This window comes from Bidens hawaiensis, unplaced genomic scaffold (assembly GCF_021521415.1).
Source record: "Bidens hawaiensis isolate Kalapana, Puna unplaced genomic scaffold, B.hawaiensis_p1.1 tig00027401_1, whole genome shotgun sequence".
NCBI lineage: Eukaryota > Viridiplantae > Streptophyta > Magnoliopsida > Asterales > Asteraceae > Bidens > Bidens hawaiensis.
Window position 1 is genome coordinate 161290 of NW_027494441.1, and position 25583 is coordinate 186872.

Genomic DNA, 25583 nt, shown 5'->3' on the forward strand with positions numbered 1-25583 from the left:
ATAATTATTTTTAGGACGATTTTTTGTATTTAGGCCAACACACTCTCCAAATTTAGAGAGGCGTGTTGCCCAACTCTGTTTAGACTATACTGTCTTAACAGGGACCACGCTGGCTTCAGGGTTGCCTTTAGCATTCCTTCAGAAAATCATACCGCCAGCTGCCACTTGAAAGTCGTTATGACCCACAAGAGTAAAACTCTCTGATGTAACATACGGTGAGACGAAAACCCAGGTGAGCTCGGGATTTGAATTGAGAACCTTACATAAAGCTTAACTCAAACCCTTCATTGTCATAATCTACAAAAAATAACAAAAATGATTATCGAACTTGGGTCTCCACTAAAAACCCAAGACTTCAACACAAGTGATAGATGTATATATAATTATTTAAACCTAATAAAAAAAGTTTGTTTTTTAAAATATAATTATAATAATATTAATATTAAAAAGTTAATCAAAATTTGTAGGTTTTCCCTTCTATAATGGACCAATCAACTTATTTAGTTTGATGCGAAACCACGTACGACAACATCTTTGGGACCCGTATGATGTTTCATCGGACTGACAACACGGGTCCACTAAATTTCATCCTCAGACTATTCCACCCTCCATAACATATGACGTGGCGTGACACTACTGAAACCAACGGCGTGTGTGACCGTTGATTCTGTACGGTTCACCCTATATTAATACCATAGTCTGCTTATTCACATTTCTCTCTTTAACACACTCATGCTCTCATCAAACCCTAAATCAAGTACAATAAACTCTCACCTTATTGATTGATTAATATTATTATGGAGAGTACAGATTCATCTACCGGCTCTCAGTTACCTCAGCTTCCCCCCGGGTTTCGGTTTCACCCCACCGACGAGGAGCTCATGGTTCACTATCTCAAGAAACGAGTCGCAGGAGCGCCTCTCCCCGTGGCCATTATAACCGAGATTGACCTCTATAAGTTCGATCCATGGGAGCTTCCAGGTGAGTAATAAATTATTATATTAATATTATATTTATAAATTTATAATTAATGTTTGATTGTTTGCTTTATGATTTAAACTTTGATTAATTTATGTGTGTTTTATAGCTAAGGCTACTTTTGGGGAGCATGAATGGTACTTTTTTAGTCCTAGGGACCGGAAATACCCAAATGGGGCTCGCCCGAACCGGGCGGCGAATTCGGGGTATTGGAAAGCTACGGGGACCGACAAGCCGGTGATGACGGGTGGTACGCAAAAAGTTGGTGTGAAGAAGGCGCTCGTGTTTTATGGAGGGAAGCCGCCGAAAGGGGTTAAGACGAATTGGATCATGCATGAATATCGGCTTACGGATGGGAAAACGATCTCCAAACCACATGGGACCGATTCGATTAAACAGAAGGGGTCGTTAAGGGTAATAATCGATTCATCGATAATTTTAATAGTTTTATTTTTGTTTGGATTTATAAGGTTACGCTAAATGTATCTCTCTGTATTATATATATGTTTAGCCAACCACAATTAATATTATTGTTATTATTATAATAATATTGCTTGGATTGATTAATTTGTAGTTGGACGATTGGGTTTTATGTCGAATATACAAGAAGAGCAACACGCAGAGACCGATGGATAGCGACGATTGTGATCACGCCATGACCGGGATGCTAGCATCTATACCGCCGTCGATCTCCCTTGCCGGCGGGGGCCACCACACAATGGTGCAAAACCAAGAAACCAACCTCTTATTTGACATTAGAATGAACTCAGACGAACCCGACACGAACACCAACACGAACATATCAAATCTCCTTCCCATGAAGAGATCATTGTCGGGTCTTTTCTGGAACGAAGATGCAGCCGCAGGCAACACCGCAAACACATCATCCCCCTACACCAAACGGTTTCTCACCGCGGAAAGTAATAGTGATATTAGTGGCATGGCCACAAGAACCACTGAGGAAAATGGTGGTTCCATTGCAACTTTACTCAGTCAGCTGCCACAACCTCCACAATTGCAGCAGCAAACAATGTTGGGATCAATTGAAGACGGTGTTTTCCGGCATCCATATCAGTTGCCGGGTATGAATTGGTACTCTTGAATCAGTTTTGGAAAGTGGGATTGATTTTGAAAGGGTTAAAGATGATGATACAAAGTGAGAAAACCCTAAAGGTAAGAATATTGGTCTTTATACTTTTCTGCATTAACAGTTTTATTTTATGTACTAATTAATTAAATTCTGTAATATGTATATGTAAAAGTTGTTTATATATACAACATTCACAATACATTATACATCTTTACTGATTAATTAATTAATTATTTTTATGTGTATATCTTGATTAATATGACTCTGCTCAAGTCTAAATAGCTAGTATGAATGTTTGAATGCATTTAAATGATACATAATAAGGTTTTCTTGAGAAATCATACACATGTTGTTGAGTCCTAGGTAGTAGCTAACCTCATACAAATCTTGGTTCATTAGGTTGGCTTTTGATCTTTACATCAAGATAATAATAACAATAATTAATATGGCTCACATCACCAAAATAGGGAGAGAAAGATCCATCACTTTTAAACCTTTTATGTCATTGCCTTTTCCACCCTTTCAAGAGTTAAAAAGAGATTTTGAAAAGTATTTGATACACAAAAGAAAAAATTAATGGAGTATGAAATGCCACTAACAATTTGAATACAATGTATTTTACGTGTTTGTACACAAATATCCTTATAGGAAAACGACAAAAAGCATATCACGCGTATAATATCGACCACATAAAGTCATACTGTTCAGCTATTATTTTCAATGATCAGTTCACATCCCATGATATAATGGAAAGCGAATTTAGTGGTGATGATGTCTCTTACGTAAAATAACCTTTGATATCACCTTTAAGATGTGATTTTATGATTTGATATTATCTCTAAGTTAATGATCTCTCAAATTAATTTATGTTAATGTGACATGATAGGGTCTTTATCCCATGTTACTTAACCACACCTCACAAAAGTCATCTTTATTATTTAATTTTGATATTTTATTTGTAGTGGACCATTGGGTTGTCATCAAAAGGAATCATAATCTTAAAACCACACAAATTAAATCACACTATTTGCATTCTTTCCTTTTTTTAGTAAAGTGTACAAACCAACTTTAATACGTTCTGCATCATTAGTGGCTTTATTCAAAATTTTAACGGGACAATCTTGATATATATGCACCATCTTTTTTCTAGCTCTCTCTTTCATGGAGGAATTGAAGCTATCTTAATTACATAAATACACATATACATATAATTTCATTAATTTTATACACAGTTATATATAGTTCTGACATATACATATGACTAATATAAGAGATTATAAGACTCAAATCAAGCGAAATTATTATATGCAAGCGATATAAAGTGAATTGTTTTGAATGAAAAGTACGTTCTTTTAACTTAAGAGTGCACTTCGATCGTGTAACATCACAATATTAAAAGTCTTTGTGTGGGTGGGCCGACAACGAATGTTGATCTGGTCTTCAGATCCATGCGTGCTATAAAAAGGAATATCATACCAAAATTCTCGAACTTGTCTAAGTCACTCAATAATTTGGACAACTGGACATGCGTAAACTGTTGGGTTTCAGTGGTGATCAGTTAAAATTTCGTTTATTAAATCCGGTTCAATAAACTTGGCAAATAATAATTAATCACATTAATTAATAATTATACGCAGCGGAATATATATATATATATAATTAATCAGCACCGAAAACTAAACCCGACAGGATCCGGTTACAAACAATACGAGTACAAGTCAAAACATTAAATATAAACAAACAATATATATTTAAGTTTACCTCGATTAATAATTAACCGGTTAAGACATCGAAGGCTAACGAACCGAGCTACGTGACACAACGAGATCCAACGACCAACGGTGCGGTGCACGACGGCAACCCGTCAGCGGTGGTGGTGGGCGGACAACAGCCCGCAGACAGCGGCGGCGGCGTACAACGGCGGCGGCGGTGATCGGCGGTGTCCGGTCACGGCTGGACAACGGCGGTGGTCAGATGACCGGCGGCGGCTTGGGTGGAGGAAGGAAAGAGATGGACTTGTTGATTAGCTCAGGGTTAAGGTTATCTCCTTAACATCATATGTTTATATAACCTATAATTATGTTTAACTAACTTAGTTAGTTATAAACCCAATGGGCCAACAAGTCCACTTCTTGCTCCAAAGCCCGCTCCATGTAACTTCATCTCGTTAAAGTATCTAACCCGGTTAACTAACTTAAGTGGGTCAATGGCTCGTTACCTCACGGTGTAACTCTCACGGGTCATAACCCGGTTGGCCGTATTGATTAACCCGAACCGGTCCATAATTCCAACAGTCTCCCACTTGGACGGTTTCTGGTTAAGTTACTCAATACTGACAGCCAGAGGTGCTCTAGCTACACATAGCTGCCCCCAACAGGTTATAACATTTTAAATTCATTAACCAAAGTAATCTTGGAATACACTATTGCAAGATAACGAACTTATGGTAATCGTTGTCATCTATCCTTTCTGTATAAGACATCAATTGAACAATGAGACATGGATCAGATTCAATCTCATATGGCGTTCAATCATTATAGTTCTCGATCTAGAATCAAAGTGGTCCAATCTAACACACAGTTAGTTTGGGTAAGGCCTCACACTTTACCAGTTTGAATCAACGAGGGCGCCAAGATGTCTAACTGTTACATATCATGTAAGAGTACAGAATCCCATCTTGAATACATACAACTCCCACTGAACTTCAGATTATTCCCAACCAATACCTTTATAGCTGGCAGTTACGCGACAGCGGTTGACATTGATCAAAGAATAGCCTTTAGTAAACAAAATTTTTAATATGTATTTCAGGTCTAAGGATACTAAATGGGTATACCAGTATCAAAACATCTTATGACTAAGATCCATGAAGATGATTTGATGCGAGTTACATCCAACGTCATTCATAATGAGGTATGTGAGTTTGGAAGTCAACTCCTTGAGTCCAAAGTCAAAATAGTCTTAATTCAGAGTCGTTCCCACGAGTCTGACCGACTACGGATATTTTAGAATACAAAATTCACAGATTAAACGTATTAAAATGAACACAGTTATATCATTCAACATTTGCATTTAACCATTAAATCAAAAGAGAACTTAAAGTATAACTGTTTGAAATGTTCACACAACCAAATACTAAATCAAAATAAACTACTAGCTAATCTAAGACCGATAGCATCTCTGTGATGATCATGCTTGTCCTGAGTCATCGGTTTAGTGAATGGGTCAGCTAGGTTTTGATCTGTGTCTACTTTGCTTATTATGATGTCTCCCCGTTCCATAATTTCCAGAATGAGATGGAACTTCCTTAGAATGTGCTTGGCTCTGTGATGAGATCTGGGCTCTTTGGCCTGAGCAATAGCACCTGTGTTATCACAGAACACCTTGATTGGTTTATGAATACTTGGAACCACATCGAGATCAGCGATGAACTTCTTCATCCAAGCAGCCTCTTTAGCAGCATCTGATGCGGCTATGTGTTCTGATCGGTGGTAGAATCCGCCACCACACGCTGCTTGGAGTTTTTCCAGTAAACAGCTCCTCCATTGAGAGTGAATACATATCTTGATTGTGAGCGAGAATCATCTCGGTCAGTCTGGAAGCTAGCATCAGTGTGCGTCAGAATGTTCTCCACAGCAGTCCAGTGGGCCATGCCAGGGTTCTGCTGAAAACGACTAGTCATGCTCAGTGCATACGAGACATCAGATCTAGTACATAACATAGCAAACATGATAGAACCAATCGCTGAAGCATATGGAATTGCTTGCATGTGCTTAGTTTCAATGTCCGTTGCCGGAGATTGCGATTTGTTCAACACGGTTCCCTTAGCCATAGGGAGAGCTCCTTTCTTGGAGTTGTCCATAGAGAAGCGTGCCATTGCTTTGTCTATGTATGTACTTTGACTCAGCCCTTGAAGTCGCTTAGACCTATCTCGGTAGATCTTAATTCCTAGAATATAAGCAGCTTCACCAAGATCTTTCATTGCAAAACAAGATCCCAACCAGTTCTTAACTTCTTTAAGCATAGGGATATTGTTTTCAATGATCAATATATCATCCACATACAGAATGAGTAATGATATAGTGCTCCCACTAGCCTTTCTGTAAACATAAGGCTCATCTTCATTTTTGATAAAACCAAACTCTTTGATTTTCTCATCAAAATGAAGATTCCAGCTGCGAGATGCCTGTTTAAGTCCATAATTGGACTTATTCAGTTTGCACACCCTATTAGGATATTTAGGATCGACAAAACCGTCAGGCTGAACCATATAGACATCTTCAGAAAGATGTCCATTAAGAAAAGCAGATTTGACATCCATTTGCCATATCTCGTTGTCATAGTACGCTGCTATGGCAAGTAATATCCTTATCGACTTAGTCATAGCAACGGGCCAGAAGGTTTCATCATAGTCAATACCCTGAGTTTGAGTAAAACCTTTTGCGACTAGCCATGCTTTATAAGTCTGTACATTTCCATGCATGTTGGTTTTCTTCTTGAAAATCCACTTGCTCCCTACTGCCCGACACTCTGGGGGTAGCTCAACCAAGTTCCAGACTTGATTGTCACGCATAGATTGCATCTCGGCGTTCATGGCATCTTGCCATTTCTCAGATTCCGGATCTAAGATAGCAGATTTGTAAATAGTAGGTTCGTCGCTTGATTCGGCTACTAAGAGGACCTCGGGACCATCTAGATGCCATAGGGTATTTAGAGTTTGGTACGCGAGTCCTATTACTTCTGCGAACACTTGTGTTCATGTCCGATGTATCAACAACAACAACTTGTTGATAAGACGTTCCAACTTCCTCAGCGGTAGTTTGTAGTTCCTGAATTTCTTCAAGATCGACAATATTATTTCCAGTTCCTCGATCGAGAATTTCCTTCTCGATAGAAATCACATTTGTTTCAGGATGGAAGAAATAATATCCGCTTTGGTTATAGTATCCGACGAAAACAACTTTTACGCCGCGAGGATCGAGCTTATCGTCAGAATCACTAGTGACATAAGCATCACATCCCCATACTCTAAGGAAAGACAAATTGGGTTTTCGCCCATGCCATATCTCATATGGGGTTTTGCTTACCTTTTTAGTTGGAGCCAGATTGGCAATGCGAACGGCGGTCAAAAGGGCAAAACTCCAAAAGGAGTGAGGCAAGTTAGTTCTACACATCATCGATCGAAGCATGTTTAGCAATGTTCGATTTCTCCTCTCGCTCACACCATTGTGTTGGGGTGTGCCAGGTGGAGTAAGCTGTGAAACAATTCCACACTCTTTCAGATGATGTATGAATTCTGAGCTGAGATACTCTCCGCCTTGATGGTTTTTCCGAGTTGGTTTTCCACTTCGTTTTGAAATTCTTTGAACTTTTCAAAGGTTTCATGCTTGTGTTTATGAGATACACATAGGCATATCGACTGTAATCGTCAATAAAAGAAACGAAGTATCTTTCATGATTCCTAGATATGGTTCTGAAGGGACCGCATACATCAGCATGTATGATTCCCAGCAGATTCTTTGCTCGTTCATTCTTATGAGTGAAGGAGCCTTTGGCGAGTTTGCCAGCTAAGTAGGATTCGCAGTCATCAAAAGAGTCCGGTCCTGTGGATTCAAGAATCCCTTCGGATTGGAGTCTCTTAACTCACGCCTTGCTTATGTGGCCAAGTCGACAATGCCATAGAAATGTATCATTGATACCGGATCTGATACGTTTAGAAAGATTATATACATTATTGTTTATTTGAACATCAACCTCATAAATACCATTTCTAGGTTTAGCCTCAAAATAAAAGATATCATTCAAGTAGGAAGAAATAGAAATACTATTAAAAACGTACTTAAATCCTTGTTCAAATAGTAAAGAAATTGAAATAATGTTTCTGGTCAAACCAGGTACAAACAAACAGTTATCCAAAGTAACTACAAGGCCAGACGGACAAGCAAAACGACATGTGCTAGTTGCAAGAACTGGGACTCTCTTCCCATCACCAACGATGAGTTCCATGCTGCCTTGTTTCAGCTTCTTCCAGTTTTCAGGCTCCTGCAAGACATTAACGATGTGGTAACCACATCCGGTATCAAATACCCATGTGTTGCTAGACACAGTGAAAAGTTCAATAACGTAAATAGAAATACCTTTAGAGGAGCTTTCACCATTGGTCCTCTGCCTTTTCAGCTCAGCAACGTAGTCAGGACAGTTACGTTTCCAGTGTCCCATTTTGTTGCACTTGTAGTACTGGCACTCCTCAGGAGGCGGCGATGGTACCTTTGCAACACCTTTGTTAGTGTTGGTGGCATTCCTGGCAGCAACAGTACCTTCTTCTTGCCTTTACCGTTAGGACCCCGATTCTTGGGTTTATGCTTGACGACACCAGCAGATCGAACCATGAGAACTTGATTGTTTTTATTGGGAATATTCATCTCAGCCGTCTTGAGCATTCCATGAAGCTCCGGCACTGTCTTCACAAAGCCATTCATATTGAAATTCATTACGAACTGGTCATAAGAGCTGGGAAGAGAGTTCAGGATGAAATCCGCTGCCATTTCATCTGACGGTGAATAATCAAGTTTCCTTAGTTGTTCAATGTACCCTTTCATCTTTACGATATGCGCACTAACAGATGATCCCTGTTCCATTCTGCAGCTGATAAGCTGCTTCATGGTGTCATAGCGTTCTTGACAGGCTTGTTTCTAGAACATGCCATTGAGTTGCTCAAGCATCTCATAGGCACCAAAATCTTCCAAGCCTTTAGCAAGCTCGTAAGACATGGTAGCTAGCATGATACAGGCGACTTCAACAGAGTCGTCCATATGTTTGTCAAGAACCCTTCTGGCATCAACAGTATTGTTTCAGGCTCGGTTGGAACAGGTCCATCGAGAACATAGTGCTTCTTTGCCATCTTGAGAACAAGTCCCAAGTTGCGGTGCCACTCAAGAAAGTTGGTACCATTCAACTTTTCTTTCTCAAGGATAGCCTTGAGGGTGAATGAGGAGTTATTATCATTAGACATCTGTTCAATTAAACAAAAGTAAATTTTATTAGTATTTTCGATATTTTAATCCTATTATTCATGACCCAATAACATTAGTAAATAGGAACTTGAGAATCTGGCTTCCAGTTACTAATGGCAGCTGTAGCACACAACATTAGCAAGTGGTTAGGCAGACAGACAACGATTGCCAATTGTGGATAGAGCACAACTCTCGTTTATGAGGCCTATTAAGACAACATTTGCCTAAGTAGATACGTTTAGCCTCATCTATGCCCACCTTAGTCTCCAGAAAGCTGTAGCACGTAACAAGAGAGTAAAGTAATAGTCACCCTAGTATAGTCACTTGTGAAAGAGCCGGATGTGTCAACGAAACCCTTTCACCTTGAAGGGATAGGCTAGAAATCAAGTGTGGTGCTGTAGCTCCAAACACTTGAAGTTTCGCAGTATGCCTCAAGTGTGACTTATAGTAGGATGACATAGACTATTGATTTAAATTGGGATTAATTTTAAATATTACCGAATAGAGTAAAAGTCCAGTTTTACTTTATTGATCGAGACAACTTGATGAACCCTTTCATATCTCAGGACACTTAGTTTTATATTACCTATTAAAACTAAGTTTGTCGCGATAATACCAACCAATTTTAAGTTAATAGTTTTACCTATTAAGTTATTAGATATAGAAAATTAAATTTAGTTTAATTTTGCAAAACTTAATTGGTTAATTTATTTTAATATGTTTGGTATTAGGTTGGTGGTATTATAACCTATTATAATCAAGTAAGCAACCAAAATAGCAAACAGAATATGTAAATCTTAAATGGCCAAGATTAGTGATTGATCTTGCTAAAGCCTATTAGCAAGATCAATCGGGTCAAGGGGTCACAACATAAAACAACCACAAGGATGGACTCTTGGTGCATCCCGTCATCTTTGGTAACTCCCACTGACTTCAAGAACTCCATGAGCTCGTCCTCATCCTCGGTTTCCTTCGGGTCTTCTTCATTACAAATTACACTAATACAAGTAATGAAAAACTAAACCCTATCTATTACAATTTTGAACCATCAAGGTGGCCAAAAACCATAAAATAAAACCAAAAACTAAATACAACTTTTGAACCATCCATATGGACAAAATAAAAATCATTCAACCAAACAAACAAGGTCGGGCCAGATTTACATATTCAATGAAAAATAAGTCGGGCAATATTTTGGTCAAATAAAATAAATAAAATTTTGACCAAACTAAAATTGCCCTAATATTTTATCTAGATCAAAAACGTCAACCACCTTGAAGTTTATGATGTAGAACCAGTGAAAATACCGGATTCGACTCGTATGTTGTAACCAAGGCTCTGATACCATTGTTGGGTTTCAGTGGTGATCAGTTAAAATTTCGTTTATTAAATCCGGTTCAATAAACGTGGCAAATAATAATTAATCACATTAATTAATAATTATACGCAGCGGAATATATATATATAATTAATCAGCACCGAAAACTAAACACGACAGGATCCAGTTACAAACAATACGAGTACGAGTCAAAACATTAAATATAAACAAACAATATATTTAAGTTTACCTCGGTTAATAATTAACCGGTTGAGACACCGAAGGCTAACGAACCTAGCTAGGTGACACAACGAGATCCAACGACCAACGGTGCGGTGCACGACGGCAACCCGTCAGCAGTGGTGGTGTGCGGACAGCAGCCCGCAGACAGCGGCAGCGGCGACGTACAGCGGCAGCGGCGGCGGTGATCGGCGATGAGCAGCGGCGGTGTCCGGTCACGGCTGGACAACGGCGGTGGTCAAATGACCGGCGGCGGCTTGGGTGGAGGAAGGAAAGAGATGGACTTGTTGATTAGCTTAGGATTAAGGTTATCTCCATAACATCATATGTTTATATAACCTATAATTAGGTTTAACTAACTTAGTTAGTTATAAACCCAATGGGCCAACAAGTCCACTTCTTGCTCCAAAGCCCGCTCCATGTAATTTCATCTCGTTAAAGTATCTAACCCGGTTAACTAACTTAAGCGGGTCAATGGCTCGTTACCTCACGTGTAACTCTCACGGGTCATAACCCGGTTAGCCGTATTGATTAACCCGAACCGGTCCAAAATTCCAACATAAACAAAGTCAAGTGTATTCAAATCTTATCATTGAACCTTTTACTTTTTGTAGTCGTACATATTATTAAAAATTGAAATTATAGCAACACAATTTGGTGTTATTAGTTAATAAAATGTCATAGAGATGCTACATTTCTATGTTATCTATTCATGCTAAACTGGTTCATATTAGTAAATTAGGTCGTTCAGATATGAATATTAGAGTAAAAATGATAACAAATTTAGGGTGCGAAAACCGGATCTATTTGTAGGTTTAATTTGTGTTAATCGGATCTCCTGGATAGCTTTGCAAATTGCATTATCACTTTCACATTAAGGGAGTTCATGGTATACGAAATTGATAATCAGATAAGACAATAAGTGTGTTTACAAAGAACAAGAAGTTTTCTTACGTGAAAAACTAAGTACCAAAATTTGAGAATGTAATCAGACCAAATAATCTATTGCTTTTGTTACTATACTATTTTGTACATAGTTAAAACGTGAAGTCAATAACATTACCCGATTCTTTAACAGGTGTCTTAGAAATATATAACTTAAGGCGGTCGCCAACACATATAAAAACCCAAAAACCTAGATAGCTAGTTTGAGTACAACAAAATAGGGACCAAGTGCAGTTTATAGAGTCCCAATACGAAAAACTATCATTAGTGTATTAACCACAATCGTAAATCACCTTAATACAAAGATAGTAACAGAAGCATAACGTACTATAAACATTTACTAGATGATTAATAGTTTAATACAACTGTTTAAAGAAGCTTCGTCTTTCATTCATGCCCGAGTCCAACCGCTGGTCCACTAAATAATATTCAAGACTCTAGCCCAATGAAAGAATTAAATAATTTAAGCCCAGTAACTTTAATTCCTATAAATCCTAGTAGCCCACAAAAATTCATTTGAGACCAACTCCAAAGTCTCCAATAAATATATTCGGCTCTTAATTCTTTATTTTATTTTGACCCATATGATCTTTTTTCTTTGAAGTCCCATGTGGGCCATGTTACATAATATAAATTCAACCTTTTACTTTTTATCTCATAGAACCTAGAAAAAGATATAAACAACTCAAGTAATAAATTTTATAGATAGTTATTATAGTTAACATGTGTGTTTATAAAAGAATATTGATGCGTTTTTCATCAATTTTCACTTTACTTATTTTTTCAACTTGACTTGAAACAAAATACGATCAATCTCATTGCTGGCACTATTTGATGGAGATTTAAGACGATCTTCGTTTCAGAAAACTTAAGTAAATGTTTAGGGAGTTTATAATGAATACAACTGAAAGGTGATTAGTGAAAGCAATGTAATCCCACCAGCCTTCACGTTACCTTATTAACAATAAGATTAAAACAGAATTAGGTCGCTTAATTGTCCAATTTTCCATTAATTGTAATTAGTCTGTGGTTTTGCTATTCATTTTCTTGTTACATAAATGAGAGAATGACACCTAACTATAGCTAACTAATCATCCTATTTTTAAACAAAAAATATTCTTTGTTAACCATCGTCCGTGAATTAACTACATTCGTCTTTCAAAATTTAAAGGTGGTAGCACGACTACAATCGTCTAAAGAAGTTGACTTTATGCAGTTTGTCCGTTGTGCGACTAAATAAAAAACTGCTAACTCCCTTGAAGCTAGAAGGGCGAACGTTTATTTTTCCCCGGGTTTTTACGTACTACATGACCCCATACCAAAACCCAAACAACCGAACCCGATTTGTAACCGGTAAAACCCGAAAACTAGTACTGCTTCCATACACGGAATTGGGTATTTCAATACCCGAAACCGGGTTTTTCAGATACCCGATCACTCGAAAAATACCTAAAACATACTCCAAAAAAGTGCAGCCCCCTTAAACAGCTCAGCCTACACTAAAAAAAAAACACAAAAATAGGTTTTTCAATACCCGGAGATAGGGTTCTCAAATACTTGGTTTTATAATAGCCGGTTCTATATCTAACCCAGACCTGACCCTGACTCGTGTATGGCCAATATCCTATTTTTCAATACCCGGTCATATCTGAATCCAGTTCCATACCCAAAACTGGGTATTAGAAAAACCCGATTTATACACCTGTAGTTGAAGTTTCCACCTTCATTTGTGCTCAACCGATTATAAATAACTCAAAGTCAACTAATCAATTTAAGCCCAAATTACTTTAGCCACAAAAAATTCATTTGAGGCCAACTATAATAAATTTAAGTATCTAACCGGCTGTTGATGCTTTTAATCCTTGGATCTTTTGTATTTGAAGTTCCATGTATTATCTAATTAGTATAATTTAGAACTTTGGTGTCACAAAGTTGGTTTTTTCTGTTTTTATATATGTAATAATCGTTTTGATAGTTAACACATGCATTAGTGTTGGCAGGATGGCTTGTTGTTTGGGGAAACTACTGGATCCGGCTAGCAACCTGGTTTTGAATCCCTAATGACGCAAATTATGGTTTTATATTTTTAATTGTGTTATTTATGTTTTTATGTATGGTATAATGGTTTATCCGTCATTAACTTTGGCGTGGACCAGATAGTTTTGTTGTTAAGTGAAACCGATCGAATTTACATACAATCACCGCATTTTGTTTTAGTATCGGTACAATAAAGAAAGCTGACCGGATATTAATTTTGTTTTTGTTTTTTAGTTCCGGCATTGTAACGAACGTGACGGAGAACGACCAAATTTGTGTAGACTCATCGCCTCAATGCTCGGGTTTTACCAAAGCCCGAGCTTTACTGATCGACGCCACCCCATTGGTCCACCTCAGTTTTTAAATTGCTTTTCTTTTAGTTTTTGTTTAGTTCTGATGTCATAACGCACATAACCAAAATTAACCGAATTCGTGTCGACTTACTGCCTCAAAGCAAGGACCTACAATATTCGGGTTTTACCAACGCTCGAGTTTTAACAACCCGCCAGGCGCAACGCACCGGGTAAAACACTAGTTGTAATATAAATTCATTTTCTCTCTCTTCTACATACACAACTCAACTCAATACAAATTTTCACTTTCATACTCAACCAAACCTAACTTTTTTTTATTAAACAAATATGCTTTGGGATTCTTTAAAATATCTATATTTTTTTAATATACGTTTTTAAGCTCTGTTTTTTGTAAAATTTATGTCAGAATATTCTAAAATAAAGAACGTAACAATATTGTGTTATATTTTTTTGAAAATATTAAATGCTATAAAAAATTATTAAACAAATCAAATTATATATTACATAAATTGTTAGAAAAGAACCGAGGTTGCCACAACCTAGGTCGTGAAAGGTTATCAAAATACATTGATTTTATTACTTTTTTAAATTCGCATGACAATTCAAAACACATTTAGGTCACCAATAAAAGCGGTTTAAGTCTTGTGACTCTGTGAGTGATCCATTGGTGAATATTGACATGTCGATGGTATGACCAATATACTATATAAGTCTATAAATACTATGTTTACCGAGGTGGCCCACATTCATCGACTATTTTTATAATTGTTTGGACTAAATTTACAATTGGATCAAACCAAAACAACCATTTGTGCAATTTTTTTTTTGAGAAAATCTCATATAATGGTAACCAACTTTTAAAAGTGTTTCAATTAGGTCACAGTTACATATTTCTTTAAATCGGGTCATTAAATCTTCAAATCAAGTCTCACTGATTTTTTTGTGCATCAAGATAGAAATGGAGGATAAGATGCGGGGGTCGGAATTTGCAATATATGTAATTGAATTTAAAAAAACTTTAACTGTATTAAAATTTAAAAATAAAAAAATCAAATTCACGTCGGCACTCAGCGTCAAATTCAAAAATAAGATAAAAAAATAACTTATATGTGAAACAAAAAGGAAGAATGGCTAAAAAACATGTTAAAACTTTTAATTTAATCAAACATGAAAGTTAGTAACTTAATTGAAATACTTTTTGAAGTTGAGTTACCTAATTAGAACACTTTTAAAAGTTGGTTAGTATTCTATGAAATTGTCCTTTTCTTTTTCTTAAAATACAAAAATCCAAATTTCCAAGTTCAAGCTTTTCACATACAAATTGCATTAAAATATAATAATATACACCCTTTCATGAATGACCATTTAAAACAAATCACAAATGAAACTTCAAATACGCGTTTGGCGTTAACGGTCCAGCAACTGCCGTTAACTTTCTCAATTTCACATATCCGTCCTTTCACAGAAGCAACGCTCCATACTTCCATTACACGAGTGTCAAAAACTAACGGCTAACTTCTTCAAAGTCAAACCAATTGTCAAAAGTCAACCCAACACTTATTCAAACCACAAGTTCACAACCCACCAATATAAATTCACACACATACCCTTCAATTCATCACTAGACACAATAATATTAACCATCTAAATCTAAATATGGCCACCTTACACCACCCTTCTCCGGTCCGAAGCACATCCGTTTCGGGCGAAAAGTACCGAAACTTGCTAGGCGACATGCCGAGACTTAGGTGGGTGAATTCGACGTTGGTGAGGAGGAATAGTACCCGCGAATTAGTGGCACCGAGACGGAGGCGAGCGAGTAAAGAGATTATACGGAGAGCGTTGACTCCGCCGGTTAAGAAGTTGACTAGGCGTTGGTTTGACTTCAAGCCAACGCCTAGTCGGCTTTCGGTTATGTCCATGGTTGCTTAGAGTAGTTTTTTTTTAATGTTTGATTAGATTAAATCAGGTTTTGAGCTGATTTCGGATTGGGATGTGTTTGAGTGGTTGAATAATAAAAATTCATTCATTTATTTATATGATTGTCTTTCTCTTATCTTGCATAAATTCACATGTGAATTTATTAATGGACCTGATTTTTTTCCCGATCAAGATCGTCAATTCCAAAACTTATCGCCGGTGAGATTCTTGATCTTCCGGTGGAAAACTTAATCGATCGAAATGAAAAGATCGATCCCAGCCAAGAACGAGTTGGCTCGCCTGGGTTTGAAGATCCGGTTACACTAATTATCAAAGTTGTAGCCAGAGGAGTGGATATTCAAGTTCATACGAACACACAAATGGTCGGGTATGGGTTCACAGAGGTGGTCGAGTTTGGGAGAGCCGAAAGAACATGCTATGGATCAAGTGGAGTTATAGGAGGTTAACACCGAGATGATTAGGATCAAGATGGTTGCAAAAGTCAAGATGGTTTGTGGGTCAAGTTAGACAGGTTAAAGGAGACAAGTTTGGAGATAAAAATCCGTCTGTTTCGAGTCGGAAATTAGGGGATGATAGTTGGCAATTTCGGACTCAAATTCATAAGTTGGTGAACTTGAGGGACAAATATTGACATGTAGGTTATAGTTAGTTATGTTTCCAAATTGCATTGTAACTAAAATTGGTAAATGTCTTGGCTATAATTGGTGAGACTTAATTTGAAGATTTAGTGACCCGATTTGAAGAAAATATACATTAGTGACATAATTGGAATACTTTGGAAAGTTGGTTACTATTATATGAGATTTTCTCTAAGATTAAAGGAGAAACTTGGTACCGTAAGCTTCTATTGGGCCAACTGGTGGGCCCTTATTGGGCATGTCAATTTTGGATTTTTTTAATTAGGGTACCGTAACAAACGCAACGAAAACCGACTAAATTTGTGTAGACTCATCATCTCAACGCATAGGACCGATAATGCTCAGGTTTTACCAACGTCCGAGTTTTACTAACCGAAGCCACCTCATTGGTCCACCTTAATTTATTTTGTTATCGTTCTTACGCAATAACGAATGTAACCAAAACCAACTGAATTCGCGTCGACTCACCACCTCAACGCCCGTGACGAACAACGCTTAGTTCTACCAGTTGAATAAACTTCGATTTAAATATTTTATCTTTTTATATTAACACCGACCGACGTGCCAAGGTTTTACCGACCGATTTTTCGCGATGGTAAATCACTAGTTCTTTATAAAAATTAATTCCCAAAACACACACACACCAAAAACCGTTAAACAAACCCAAGAACGAGTCATGCAATGATCAGAAAGAAACCGGATCTTCCGTACACATGAATCTCCAAACAGGAAACTGATACAATACAACACTCCGGTAACCGAAAACCACCGTGACACACATGGCAAATTTGTTAGCTCAGTTACAGTCCATCAAGATTTCATGTGATGGCCTCATGATTGCCGGTATATACATGCAACATTCATACATTTGTTTTGTTTCTATATTAATTCATAACATATTAATCTATCTGACTAATCAAATATTAAAATTACAATTTCAGTGAAAGATGTGAGTGATTTGTGGCCTCTTGTCAAGGACAAATTCGACGAACGCCTTCCGTTTCAGCGAGTTACATTACACAACAAAAACCGTTATCCGGTAACTGTTGATAACCTGCAAGCTGAGTTTTTGTTAACTACACATTCAAGGATCAAAAGCCGGGTCCCGCAGGATCAACTGTTCTTTTGTTTTCAAGAACCATATGCAACTGTGGTTCTTGTAGCATGTGAGGTAACTGTTAAGTGTTAATGTTCACATTAAATGTATGTCGTCGGTTATGGCTTGACCGAAGACGTTATGGTTTGATTCATTTACTAGTAGTCTCCTAGTTTAGCTGTTGTTATATATAGCTTGTTCATTGTAAAGTATTTATATGTAATCTGAAGATGAGAATATAATGCATAAGATTTTACCTTTTGTTCTTACTATCGTTCGTGGTATCAAGCCTTGATCCTTAGTCCTTGTCGATAATCGTCTTTCTCTCCTTCTTGAAATACGACACACACACACAACGTTTCCTGCTCACCGACATCGTCAACTTTGTAAGTGTTAGACTGACCCATGATAACTATCTTTCCTAAAAACATCAAGTCGCCGTCATTCTCAAAATCGTCAGCCTTATCGATCATGTGTCACCCGAATCCTGGTACCCACTGATGATCGCACTGAGTGGGACTGTAATGACGGCTATGCTTATGCTTGCATCAATGCACCGTGGGTATCACCACTACCACCAAACTTTGGTCCATAATCGAACCACCTCCTTCGATCAAGTTTATGCCAAAAAATCCGAATACAAAATTTAATTCCAACTACTCAAAACAAAATAATCAAAGCATTGAACCGAGACCGAGGAGAATTTGTGAAACGAGGTCTTTATCGGTAACCTGGTCACCAACGGATTGCAGTTGGTCAGGCCAATTTCTTGGCGGTATCACAATAGGGGTGATGGTTTGATTATTTTGTTTTGAGTCCTTGGAATTGAGTTTTGTATTGGGATTTTTTGGCATAAACTTGATGGAAGAAGGTGGTTTCGATTATGGACCAAAGTTCGGTGGTAGTGGTGATACACACGACGAAATGGGCAATGGAAGGGTTGCATTGATGCAAGCACAAACATAGCAGTCGTTACGGTCTCACTCGGTGTGATCATCGGCGGGGACCAAGGTTCAAGTGAGATATGATCGAGAATGTTGGTTGTTTTGAGAATAGTAGTGACTTGGTGTTTCTAGGAAAGATAGTTATCATGGATCAGTCTAACACTTACAAAGTTGGCGATGTTGATAAGCAGGGAAACATTGTGGGTCCCGCGAAAGAAGATTATTAATAATGACTAAGGCTCAAGGCTTGATACCGTGAAGGTTGTATTATATTCTCGTCTTTAGATTACATATAAATACTACTTGCAAGAAGACAGAAAGGCCTACAGAGTAATAACAATCAATGTCACTCTTAATGGCATATTAAAAACATAATTAAGATGATAAGATGAAACGTCCTTTAGTGATTTTAATGTAAGTCTGTCAGTGTCCTTGTGCACGGTTTTTTTTTTTTTTCGTCTAACCTTGTTCAACACCATCGAATGAACCACATTGAAATAGACATTCGTTTTGTTCGTGAACAAGTAACCCTTGGTCGTGTTCGTGTCCTCCATGTTGCCTCTACACAACAGTATGTTGAAATCTTCACCAAGGCCTACCGGCTACATTATTTGAAGAATCTCGCTCCAGTCTCAGCATATGCTAACCGGATATTTCAACCAAGTGGCATGTTATAATATTTTCATTCTTTGTATATTGCTAGTTATGGTTTGTTAACCAGCTACATTTGAATAAAGTATATAATTTTTACCGTAAAGTTGGTTGAAAATGATAAAATTTTGTTGTAGGATCTAGACGAGTTCAAGACAGTACTAAAACCACGTCTGAAGTTAATTTTGCAAAATGAGGAAGAATGGTTCATTGTGTTTGTGTCCAACGCTAAATCAGACAAGGACCTCGTGAGCAAGATGGAAAAGAAGGTTTATGCCAGACTTGAAGTTGATTTCAATTCAAGAAGGAGGGATAGGTATATTCAATGGCTTGAATTGGTGAGTTGGTAATGGGTCAAAACAGGTTGTGTCGGGTAATGGTCAAACGGGCCAGGTTGGGTAATGAGTCAAAACAGGCCAGAGTGGGTAATGGATCAAAGCAGGCCAGACTGGGTAATGGGTTGGGTCAGGTAATGTGCCAAAACAGGTTGGTTGAGTAATGGGTTAAACAGGCTGAGTTGGGTAGTGGGTCAAAACGGGTCGGGTTGGGTGATGTGTCTAAACGGACAGGTTTGGGTAATTGGTCAAAATGGGCAGGGTTGGGTAATGGGTCAAACGGGCCGGATTGGGTAATGAGTCAGAATGGGCCAGATTGAGTAATGGGTCAAAACAGGCCGGGCAGAGTAATGGGTTGGGTCGGATAATGGGCCAAAACAGGTTGGTTGAGTTATGGGTTAATCCAGCCGAGTTGGGTAGTGGGTCAAAACGGGCCGGGCTGGTTGATGTGTCTAAAAGGGCAGGCTTAGGTAATTGGTTAAAAATGGCAGGGTTGGTAATGAGTCAAATCAGGTTGGTTGGGTAATGGGTCAAAACGAGCCAGGTTCGGTTATGAGTCAAAACAGGTCGGATAATGGGTCAAAACAGGTCGGGTTGGGCTCGTTTGTGTCATGGCTACTCTAGGTCCGTCAGAACATTAAAAGACTTTAATATTTATCGAAAAACTACATGGTTGACCAGGTGCTGCAAGTTTGACATATTTGACACTGAAGAAACCTTTTGGGAAGATTTTGAACTCGAAACCATGGAGTGCATCCGAAACACTCTCGACAGGCGCGTCCAGTTCTACGAGGACAAGATTCGTAAGCACAATGAACAACAGTTATCACCCACTTGGAGCTTTTGTGACTTTTTCTTCCTCAAAGAAAGCCTGGCATTCATGCTAGAGATGGCCAATCTTCAGGAGGATTCGTTACGCGAATATGATCACATAGAGTTCTTTTTCATGGATACAGGTGCTTAATGTTTCAAATAAAATGTTAATTAATCAATACTGAATTTTTATTGTTATTATTATTATTTTGTTTGCATGGCATAGTTAAAAATGTAGACAACAATAGAGATTTTGGAGGAAAGGAGCATGGAGACGATCAATCCGCGATACTAAGCCGTAAAAACAAACAACTAACAAAGATTGTTCAAGAAACTTCCTTTAGAGAGTTTGAATTCCATCAATATCTATTTGCCTGTCAAGCTAAGGTTATCTAATATTTTAACTTAATATACTCAACCAGTGTCTAACGGGCCGTTCTTTTTTTTTTGTTTTTTTGTTTTTTTGTTTTTTTTGCAGCTGTTGTTTGATCTACACCGTCCGTTTGATGTTGCATCAAGAGGGTTCTCGTTTATAGTCTGAAGAAACACTAATCGACCCCGGGCAGATTACAGATAATCTGGGGGTTAAATAGATGTTTCCCACAAGGGGTTAGATCCGGCAAAGATGGTTCTTCTGATAACCTGCAAAACAGACACCGTGAGCTCGTCACTGAGAAGGGGGGGTACCTCCTTGTGACCACCCTCCGGCGTGAGAATCAGACTAGATTGCTCTTGAATATAAGTGTATATTAAGAGAATGACTAGAGCAGATATCAGGTAATATATCAAGATATGAGATATGATATAAGATACAAGATAAGATAATACCATTCCAAGGTGTTGGAGTATTTATAGCCGAAGGTAGGTTTCCGAGAAGGTACAGCCGGCTGAATAGTGTTCCTGTTCTGCCAACTGTGGACTACGCACATGCCATGCTGGTGGTTGGTGGGTAGGCAGCGGCTGACAGTGACCAGGCCGGCTGTGTACTATTCCTGTTCCACCAACTGCAGGCTATGCACGTCCTCCGACAGGTTGGTGAGTAGGCAGCGGCTAATAGTGACATACAGTACAAGAGCGTGCTGCTCGTCATACTGTTGTCAGTGAGCTGTCGTATCTTTGGCCAGATCTTTTGTCCATACCTCATCAGGTACAGTACAAAAGATCCTCCAGTATCGTACGGACTGGCTCATCTGGGCGGGAGTTTTCCCGGCTTTGTGCGGGAGTATTCCCGGCTTTGCTCATTCCTTCTTCAGGTGACATTACTGAATTATTATGAGTTAAGTGCCTTGTGCGTGTAGCTTTGCTGCGCAGGTAGCCTTCCCTGATGGCTTGTATCCGCAGCTGCGGGAACAGGTAGAGTACTTCACCATTGGGAGGCTTTTCCTGCGGGAACAGCTTGCGTACTGCGCGTAAGGACGTCACTTCTCTGAGCATGGTGGGTCCTGCGGATCCAGTTGGTCTCGGCGCAGACGTCCCTTTAAGTTAAGTCTTGCGGGTTCAACCGCGCAGACGTCCGTTAAGGAGTCTTGCGGGTTCAACTGCGCAGACGTCCCTTTTCAAGGTGAGTCCTGCGGGTCCAACTGGGCTCTGCTGGGACCTACCTCTTCATAGTCAGTTTCTCAGAAACGTTGGCCCGGCACGAGGTTGGTCAATGCAACTGTTAACCGTCGGTTACTTGTCGTTTCTAAGTTCTGAAAGTTTATTTTCAGAGTAATTTACCTTTCTGTTTGAGGGAAGTTTGGGTCCTAACTTCATGTTTGAGCTTGATCAACGCGACTGCTGACCATTATAGAGACGGACAAATAGAACCGGATGTAGAAAGAGAAGATTATCGTATACGGGCTGAGTTATATACTCTAGCCCGAGTTAAGGTAGTTTTTTAAACAACCCATATTATGCATACTAGAAAGAGAATATCATCAATTGCTTTTAAGCTAAAATTTTTAAACGGGCCATATCGTGAATGTTTGGTAGATCATGCGGCTTGCATACCTAATCGGCTTGCATACCTAATCGGGTTCGGATCTAAATATGGCCACCTTACACCACCCTTCTCCTGTCCGAAGCGCATCCGTTTCGGGCGAAAAGTACCGAAACTTGCTAGACGACATGCCGAGACTTAGGCTGGTGAATTCGACGTCGGTGAGGAGGAAGAGTACCTGTGAATTAGTGGCACCAAGGAGGCGGAGAGCGAGTAAAGAGATTATAAGGAGGGCGTTGACTCCCCCAGTTAAGAAGTTGACTAGGCGTTGGTTTGACTTCAAGCCAACGCCTAGTCGGCTTTCGATTATGTCCATGGTTGCTTAGAATAGTTTTTTTTGTAATGTATGGTTAAATTAAATCAGTGTTATAACTGATTTCGGATTGGATTTGTTCGAGTGGTTGAATAATAAAAATTCGTTCATTTATTTATCTTGCTTGAATTCACATTTGAATTTATTAACTAGCCGTCACCGACGATACCCCCCACCCCTCCTTCCTAAACTTAATCAATCGAAAAAAGAAGATCGATTCCAGCCAAGAACGTGTTGGTTCATCCGGGCTTGAAGATCCGGCTACACTGATTTGCTCGTATAGAATATCAGAATTGTAGCAAGAGGAGTGGATATGTAGGTTCATACGACCACACAAATTGTTGGGGACAGGTTCACGGAGGTGGTCGAGTTTGAGAGAACTAAAAGAACACGCTATGGATAGACCGAGATGACGAGGATCAAGATGGTTGCAAAAGCTGAGAAGGTCAATATCATGGGTTAAATAGGGCAAGTCTGAAGACAAAGATTCGCCTATTTCGAGTTGTTGGTCATTTTGAACTAAAAGTCACAAGTTGGTAAACTTGAGAGACCAATATTGACAGGTATGTTATAGTTAGTCATGCTTCTGAATTGCATTGTAATTAAATTTGGTAATGTCTTAGCCACCATGTTATGGTTATTCATACAAACTGAGTTTTGGTTGGACATTGAATACAACTGAGTTACAGTTTATCGAAAGAGACACGAGTTATATGTAATAAGTTTTTGATTTATTTCCTCCACAATATATTGGGAGTTATTTAATAATTATTTACCCACGTCATGTGTTTTGTCACCAAAAGTACTCTATTTTGCCATAATTAAGGAAGTAACTCATCTTAGTGGATGCTTTCCCTGTCTCCCCACTCCACACATGATCACCAGCAGCTACTCTCATGTCATGAAGAGATTTATCCATTCTATCAACTCTAATAAAAAACTATTTATTCTTCCCACTTATAAATCTCATAGCCCTCCTCAAAGAAAATTTTAAATCTAAATTTGAAGCCGATCTTATATAAAAAATTATGCACTGCTGTTCGAATCTTAGTTTAAAAATAATTTGTAAATCCAAATTCTTCGACAATGATACACCTTTATTTTCCTTAAATTTGCAATTAACAATGACTTTAAAATTTCATTCTAACAGGGCTGCAACTTCAATTTTGATATTTCCTTATTTTCTTATTTCACCATTAATGTTAATGAATGAATTTGTTGGAATTTACATTTAATAAAACTAAACTTGAACTCATATATAGAAATGACTTAAAAAGATGATGACCACATATAAAATATGGGTTGAAAAGAAGATAGGACCATATGCAAAAATGCCCCTCACGTGAAGGGCACGCTAAAGGGTTTAACAACCATACTTAACGGGATTAGTGAATTCAGGTTTACTTGAAAGTTAAATGAAACCAGAATGACGAAAATCACAAATTTAAAACTATTAGACTAAAACCGCATATTTAAACAAACCACATGGACGAAAACCGCAGTTTACTCATAATATATTACTAGTCTCATAATACGTGTTTACCCAAAATAGGCTGTTTACTATGTTTACAAAACACGGATTTGAACCCTCCTAAATTTATTAATAAAGTTTAGCCATAACTTTCACCCTAACTCATAAAAACATGCAAAACTGAAACCCGTTTCTAACCTATGAACACCACGGGAATGTTAATTAAGCAAGCCATTAGCGTTTATTGATTGACGGCGAGCTAGGATTGCAAACTGTGAAAATAGAGGTTTATATGGACGGGGTTTGTAGTTTTGAGACGAATTAACAATATCATTTTGTCCCTGGATTTAACAGTTGTAACTAGGATTAAGTAACGACTAGAGTAGATTGCAAAAAAAATGCCCACTACTAGGGGTGCAAAAGAGCCGAGCCGAGCTCGAGCTCGGCTCGTTTAATTTACACGGAGCTCGAGCTCGGCTCATTTCGAGCTCTATTTTCAAAGCTCAAGCTTGCCTCGTGAGTAGATTCTCTAGCTCAAGCTTGGCTCGTTTAACTTACACAGAGCTCAAGCTCGGGTCGTTTCGAGCTCTATTTTCAAAGCTCGAGCTTGCCTCGAGAGTAGATTCTCAAGCTCAAGCTCGACTCGTTTACTATTTATCAATTACTTTTTTATATGATTATAATTATTTATATATATATATATATATATATATATATATATATTTTTCTATTATAATCTTATCTATAAAAGTATATATATATATTATTTAGTTATTTTTTCATAACTTTATATATATTAATTAATTAATATTAAATATATATTTTAAAAAATTATATAAATGGCAGGCTCATTTAGGCTCGCAAGCCAACCCGAGCTCAATAAGTGAAGCTCAGGCCCGGGCTCGATTATTAAAAGATCTTACTTTTAGGCTCGAGCTCGGGCTCAGGCTCGATTAAGCTCGGCTCGATCGAGCTTTCAACAAGTCGATCTCGAGTAGCTCGTGAGCAGCTCGGCTCGCTTACACCCCTACCCACTACAGAGGTTACGTTGCAATTTTTACATTTGATGTCTTTATTCTTATTCTTAAAAAGATAAAATATAATTGATAATATCAAACCAACCAAATGGGCCATGTATATTCATATTCTTTAAAAAATTAATCCTCAAAACTGTCCCACACATTACGGGTGTTCATGGTCCGGTTTTAACGATTTTTAGGTCAGACTGTAAACCGAACCGTTATTACGGTTTTTAATAACCGAAAACCAAAACCAAACCGTTGAAAATTAAAACCGAACTAAACCGAACCGTTACGAACGGTTTGGTCCGGTTTGATTGAACGGTTTCAGAATGTATACAAAAGTCAATTGATAATAACTCTACAACTACATCTCTAGCATTTTACACCAGCAATAAATAATTGTAGGATGAGATTCTACTGCAGTTAACATATGGAACAAAAAT

General features: G+C 38.2%; 1 protein-coding gene across 1 annotated transcript; it reads left to right on the forward strand.

Moving 5' to 3' along the window:
- The first annotated feature begins 737 nt into the window (after positions 1–737).
- LOC143575442 (NAC transcription factor 25-like) lies at positions 738–2133 on the forward strand. Its single transcript, XM_077059822.1, has 3 exons — positions 738–981; positions 1088–1392; positions 1553–2133. The coding sequence occupies exons 1-3, from the start codon at positions 798–800 to the stop codon at positions 2078–2080; spliced, it is 1017 nt and encodes a 338-aa protein (XP_076915937.1). The 5' UTR covers positions 738–797; the 3' UTR covers positions 2081–2133.
- Positions 2134–25583: the final 23450 nt, after the last annotated feature.